This window comes from Ailuropoda melanoleuca, chromosome 2 (assembly GCF_002007445.2).
Source record: "Ailuropoda melanoleuca isolate Jingjing chromosome 2, ASM200744v2, whole genome shotgun sequence".
NCBI classification, from domain to species: Eukaryota; Metazoa; Chordata; class Mammalia; order Carnivora; family Ursidae; genus Ailuropoda; species Ailuropoda melanoleuca.
Genome location: NC_048219.1, coordinates 137331059 through 137337848, shown reverse-complemented (window position 1 = coordinate 137337848; position 6790 = coordinate 137331059). Strand labels below are relative to the sequence as shown.

The window sequence follows — 6790 nt, the reverse complement described above, 5'->3', positions numbered from 1 at the left end:
TCTTCATTTAATTTTGTGTGAGCTCTTACTCTGCTCCAGCAATTCCAGAAGGTGGGTCCACCGACTGGTTCTTTTGATGGAGGCAGAAGGATGTAACCCGGCCGGCGTGGTTGTAACACAAACAAGGTCCCTGGGTGTGTGTGTGGGGGTCCCTTGTTTGTAGCTTCCTTGAGAAACGCGGCCTTGCTGTGCCCTGCCCAGGGTATACACACAGTCGGTGTACCATTTATCAGACAGGCTGGCAGGAGCGTCGGTTTTGTTAAGGAATCCATATAATGAATTGCTTATAACACCTATCTTACCGTTTCTGTTCTTCGGGTTTGACTTGAAAGTATACTGTGCTGTTCCTTTCACATAGAATGTACCAAATGACAGGAAAATAGCCCTGATAGATTTCTCTTGATGGGAAATAGTGGGATAAGGTGGATGGCAACACGGCCCACATGTAGTAAATCAGTTTGGGCCCGTGTCCTGAGTATGTACATATATTATGTTGAATCATTGGAAATGTGATCACTTTTGATCCAAAAGAATGGCAACTTCATATCTGTAAGCTAATAATTTAAAAATTGGACCGTCAGGTAAGGAAGGGTGCACCTTTGAAGCCGAATAGTAGTCATACCGGGAGGCAAAATACAGCTTGTGGCAAGCTTCAGTGTGACTCACAATGCTTTTATATTTCAAAAAAATTTAATTGCTAACCTTGTCTTATTAGGAGATTTCAAACAAAATTCTGAGTTTTCAGCTTTTCCGCACAAATCAGAATCTTGCCGTGCTAAGTTGGCGATCTTCCATGGCAACCTTAGCGGGGGTGGAGTGGCAGCTGTGCCCTTGCAGGGTTCACGTGTGTGTCCATTCACACACTGGTCAGCTTCTGGCTCTGGTGACCTTGCCTGGCCTCATGGCCTTTGAGGTCAGACACATGACATAAATAGAACACATAGTGAGTTGGATAAAGAGAGAATTGGAAGAAGTCATCAGCTGGGCCAGAGCCATTTGTTTTGTTAATTATCCACCACCAACCAGCACATCCAGAAAGCAAGCCTGATGCCCCTCCGGACACTGTGCCCTGAGAAAGGACAGGTAAGCATAATGAAGGCACCCTTTCATGTGCTAAGAGATGGGCAAACTCTTAGGAAAAGTTTTGGCTAGGTGTTCCTCATTTAAGTAGGATGTGATGACAGCTTCCTTCCACTGGCCACTATTCACGTTATAGGCTAATAGAATATCTATGTTGTTTGTTTGCTTTTAAATCCTGACATTTATAAGGAGAGGTTACTGGACTGTTGGCCACATTCTAACTTTATCATAAAGACAAGTTCTTATGGACTAATATATATATATATTTTAAAGTACCAGCTGTTTATTGCTACATTATTCATACTGGACGGAAAACTGGAAATAAAGAGAAGATTGATTAATAGAGAAGGGCTAAATAAATGATGGTATGTCAACATCATGAAATATGTAGCATTAAAACAGCAAATTGGCCGGACACCAGTTGACTTGGAGGGATTTCCCTGAGAAGTAATACTATAACTTAAGATTTAATTAGTGCTTCCTATGTACTAGGCACAGTTCCAAGGGCTTTCTGTGTATTAACTCATTTGATCCTCACAGCTACCCTGTGAGCTCTGTGCTATTATCGCCATCATACAAATGAAGAAATTGAGGCATGGAGAAGCTAAGTCAGTGATCGAAGAATAAGCATTTGTATGTGGCAGGACTAGGTTATGAACTCATGCAATCCAGGTAGACCAAGATTATTAAAAGTAATTTTTTTAAAAAGATTTTATTTATTTATTCGACAGAGACAGAGACAGCCAGCGAGAGAGGGAACACAAGCAGGGGGAGTGGGAGAGGAAGAAGCAGGCTCATAGCGGAGGAGCCTGACGGGGCTCGATCCCATAACTCTGGGATCACGCCCTGAGCCGAAGGCAGACGCTTAACCGCTGTGCCACCCAGGCGCCCCTATTAAAAGTAATTTTTAGGTTAGATATCAGAGTACCTTATCAATGAGAAGTTTAGCTATAGAATCGTAATTCATAGCTATTCCAGAATTCTGTGGATTCTTCTCATATTTTAGACCCTTAGACTCATTATGCTGTCTCAGACCTTAGGAATCATTTAGTCTCCCAGTTTTCGAGCTTAGCCCTCCTTTTCCCCTCTTTAAACCAACTGAATCTTCCTGTAAGCAGAATGCTACTTAGTACCAATCTGGAGCTATTCTGCCTTCTCTCTTTTCCCTGGAGGGTAGTGCAAACTACAGATACAGTCTAGCTCCTTAATTGTGCAGGTGCGGAATGCATTTCAGAGAGAGAGCCCAACGTTTACTGAGTTCATGTTTCCAGGGATGTTATTAGGCATCACAGGTAGATTTTATTATGCCCATTAAGGAAACTAGATTTAGAGAAAAATTAGGCCCCACATCACAGAGAAATTGGTACCAGGTTGAAAGGACAGGATAGAATCCTTGTTGAACCTCCTTTTCTAGGGTCTTACTAACCTAAGATTTAGGAGTTTCAGTGGCCAACCAGAGGCCCTTCCATTGAATGTTACCTTATCTTGCTGTTGACTTCATCAGGCAGTTGTTGAGAACTAATTTTCATGGCGTTATTATTTACCACAGGTGATAGCGAGGCAGTGACTTAGAACCGACAATGAAGGGTTTTTGTATTAGTCAGCTCGGGCTGCTGTAACAGAACACAGGGGCTGGGCACTTCCCGCAACACACGCTTAATTCTCACAGTTTCGGAGGCTGGAAGTCCATCCAGATCAAGGTGCTTTCCGGTGAGAGTGCCCTTCCCTTCCCTTCCCTTCCTCACCCGTAAAGCTAGGGGTTGGACTTGGTGGTCCCTAAGGCTTCCTGCCCCTCTGTCATTGTTCTTGATCTCCCTTGCGGGCGAGGGAAATCTTTAGGGTCAAAGCGGTGTCCTAAATTGTCCGGTGAGTGGTTACATGCATTCACGCTAAGACAGGAACCCCAGGATTATTCTCTCTGGAGACAAGAAACTTCCGGTTGTTCTTTAGTCAGTTGTAGTCGTTATGTAATAACAACTCTCTAGTTGTGAAACTCTAATAAAAGACTTTCCCTACTGCTGCCTCTTTCTGTCCAGAATTCTTATTTTTGTCCGCGTTCTTGCATGTGTCTGTGGAAGTCAGGAGACTTTGATAGTCAGGGATTTACCAGACCCTGGGAGGAAGCCCCCTTGTTAGCCTCTCTGGGAGTGTGTTTTCCTCTTTCCTATTTTTCAGTTCACCTGGTTTGAAAATGTTCTGGGATGTGGATTAAGGGTTGTGGGGCGGGGGGAGTAGTACTGGGGGGCAGATTTACAACAGGTAGATCTGAGAATGCTTTCCCATCAGCAGTTCGTTAAAGGTGTGTGTTGATTTCTCTGCTGGATAGCAGGCCCAGTGCTTACCAGCTACTTATCGTTTTCTCTGCGGCTCAGTCAGTGATGGTGTCTTGTTCTGGAGACCTTGACTGGAAAGTACACTTTGCTATCAGCAGGCCTCTTTGTAGTATTTGGCTCTGATATCTAGAGCATTCTGGATTGAACCCAGCATGCTCTGATCTGCAGGGCCAAGACCGATATGGTGGGACTTGGAATAGTAGCTGATGGAGCAGGCAGTGAGATTAAGGACAGGGAGGCCCGTTTAACAACCTCTGACAATAGCACTCTCTCCTTGAGCTAGAGAGTAGGGCTCGCTTGACTCTTCCCTCTGGGTTGTTTCTCTTTTGTTCAAGCATGTAGGACAGTTTTCTGGCAGTCAGGACCCCCTTACCAGTCAAGCGAGGAAGGGAACCGTGAGCTCTGGCCTTGGGAAGCAGGGAAAAGCATGGAGCTTGGAGTCTGGCCGACCTGACTCAGACCCCGGCCCGGGCACTTAGCTGTGTGGGCGAGTTTTCCAAGTCCCAGTGTTCTCACTTAGGAAATGAGTCTAGGAATAAAAATTGTGCAGGCTTGTAATGAGAATTGCATGAGTAAAGTGCCTACCATACAGAGGGTGCTTAGTATATGTGGATTTCTCTCTCGCTGAACACAGGTTGGGCTTTCTGGAATGGGAGTCTTGTAGTTGGAGACCCGGTTTTGGAGCAGAGGGTGATCTGCTTGGGATACCAGATCTGGGGGCCAGAGCTGAAGTTGAGACCACAGGACAGAAGAAAGGGCAGACTTTCAGCTCCAAAGACCCCCACTTGGGCACTTCCTTGGTGTGGGAAAGGATTGATTCGCACCAGAAACGTCATGTCTGTCACGTCTGTAAGGAAAGCTAGTACTGATCTCCCTTCTGTATTGCCCGAAGCTGCCCCCTCCCCCATTCGATGATATTGGATGACTCATTTGAGAAGTGGTCCTCGAAGAAAAGCTTCAAGGAGAAAGGTACATGGTCACACCTGGGCGCCCTCTTGCACAGCCCTGAGCGCGGGTGGTCTCCGCTCGGCTGTCTTGGTATAGGATCTGCGTGGTCCTAGGGAGGTTTTCGGTGTTCTTTGCAGAAGTGAGATGCCTTAACCTGGAGGTCTTTTGCCCCTGTGGGATAGAAACCGGGTTAGGAGCTCTTTGCGCTCTGCCACAAATCATCACACGTCTACGTTTTGCTCTTATAAAATATGGATAATGACATGACTCTGTCTCCTAGGAGTTTGAGTGCATTAGCTAATGATCACGAAACCTTAGAAGTAGGAAATTCGTATGACTGCTGAGAGCTTTTGTAATTACACATTTGCATCACTTGCTTGGCATCCTTGAAAGTCGTGCTTTCAACATGAGAATCCTCGGTTGATTCCTGTTCTTCTAATTGTAGAGCAGGCGTAGACGGAATAAGCTCAAGGAGCACTCAGAGCAGATGAGTTGTCACAGCGTCTTGTGGAAACCCTGAAGTAGTTCGGGTGGAGTGGTTTGGTTTGGGGTGGAGTGGTTTGGTTTGGGCTGAAGTGGAAGGAGAGCTCAAGATATCTTCAGGGCACTGAAGTTAGAGGATACTGGGGGCCAGGGATGGTAACAGCCTCCAGGTGACGTTGTGCTTAGAGACTCGAGTATCTTGTCCCTGTGACCTCAGACCCGTCACTTTATCAGCCTTTGTTCAGGGCAGCAGTAAGCATGCTGGATTGCAGTGGGCTTTCTGGATGTGGACCATAGCTTCTGGAGTGCGGGCACTGTTTTTGTATCCCGTCAAGCAGTCCGCTCTTTCCTTTTTCTCCCGCAGATAATTATTTTCAGACTGAGAAACTCTTTAAGAATATGTTCAAAGGCAGTGTTTTGAATACCTTGAAAAAAAAAAGGTATTTGTTTCAGGAGGGGGTCCTGACTGGTAAGCAGACCGCATGCCACCTACTAGCTGATGCTGTTTTTCTTTTGTTTCAGGCAGCGGAGCAACCGCCGTGGTTCAGGCTGCTCTCTGCAAGCCCAGGCAAGAACGCGTAGCAATAAAGCGGATCAACTTGGAAAAATGCCAGACCAGTATGGATGAACTATTAGTAAGTAAAAGTGAAGGATACCCGCCGTTTGCTTTTCTTCCCCGATGGGTATGCAGAGATGGGCCGGAGAAGCAGGGGAAGAGAGAGCAAAGGCAATTTGGTGTTCTCTCCTATTTTGACACGTGTATTTCTTGGGAAGCAGCCCACATCTCTGTTCCTCCCCTGATTAACTGTACCATCCCTTACAATTGTGTTGTATACTGTACAGCTTACTTCACTTTGACAAGCAGGATTTTGTTCAGGCCTCATCATTTCAGGTTGGGGCTGGTCTCTGCGCTGACACTCTCTTTTGGGAAAACAGGGAACAGACACAGTTCGATGACCCCTCAGGTCATGTGATACTGAGTGCAGAGCTGGGTTGGAGAGCTCCTGGCCCTCCGTCTAGAGTCGTGACATAAATAGGAATTATTTTATTCCCCAAGCCCTTTGTCGGTCATTTTGCCTTTCAGAAATTATTAAATGACCTACACATTTCGGTTATTCAAAATACTGCAGGGTAGCTTGCATTTGGCTCCTAAGGGGAATTTGTCTTTTTGAACATGGCAACTTGTACTTCTGATTCTAAATGAAGTATGTACGTTACATAAATAATTGGAGCTTTGACTGTGGATATAACTATAGTAGCATTGGTTGGTTGAAGGAACATTTGCTTTTGGCTTAACTGACTCATTATTAAATGAACAGCTTGGCAAATGGTTATTAGTTGCCCGGCAAACTGTGAAAGGTTTGAGAGTTTAATCTCATAAATATAGTTGTCGTTCTGCCTGCCAATTCTCTTTTTTTTCCTTTTGGCCATTTATTTGAGGATAATAGGCAACTGCAGTGGAGGAGTTAACTGATTGGTTATCCCAACCCTAATCCCAGTACAAATATTAGTCCAATAGCTCCACACAAGCTACAAAGTATAATGACATTTGGCTCCAAATGAAGAAGCCTTTTGTTGTTTTCTACATTGGGAATGGAATGTCATTAACAAGAGCTTTTTGTCTTTACTCAGAATATAGCTTTTATTTCAGGCTTAATTACAGCACGCTATAGTATAAATTAAGTAGAAGGATAAAGCTGTACTTTTCCAGATCTGTTTGGCCTCGCATTTTAAATTCGGCTACAGAGGGCATAGATTTCTCTGGGATTGAAGCAACAGATTGCCAGCTAAAACTCAGATTAAAGTAAGGGCTTCCACAATTTCATGTTAATTTCAAAAAAAAAAAAAGCACAACAAAAAACAAACCCAAACCCCACAAAGTTTGTATACATTTAAGGCTTTTACCTTCTTCAGAATTTCAGCTGTGCCTTGCTCTTACTGAAATG

General features: G+C 44.7%; 1 protein-coding gene across 1 annotated transcript in view; it reads left to right on the top strand.

The window, feature by feature from the left end:
- Positions 1–5102: 5102 nt before the first annotated feature.
- Positions 5103–6790, top strand: part of STK39 (serine/threonine kinase 39) — a 228834-nt gene continuing 227146 nt past the window's right edge. The window contains exons 1-2 of the mRNA XM_034642208.1: positions 5103–5115; positions 5367–5479. Coding sequence (XP_034498099.1) covers positions 5103–5115; positions 5367–5479 — 126 coding nt within the window. The remainder of the gene's footprint in view (positions 5116–5366; positions 5480–6790) is intronic.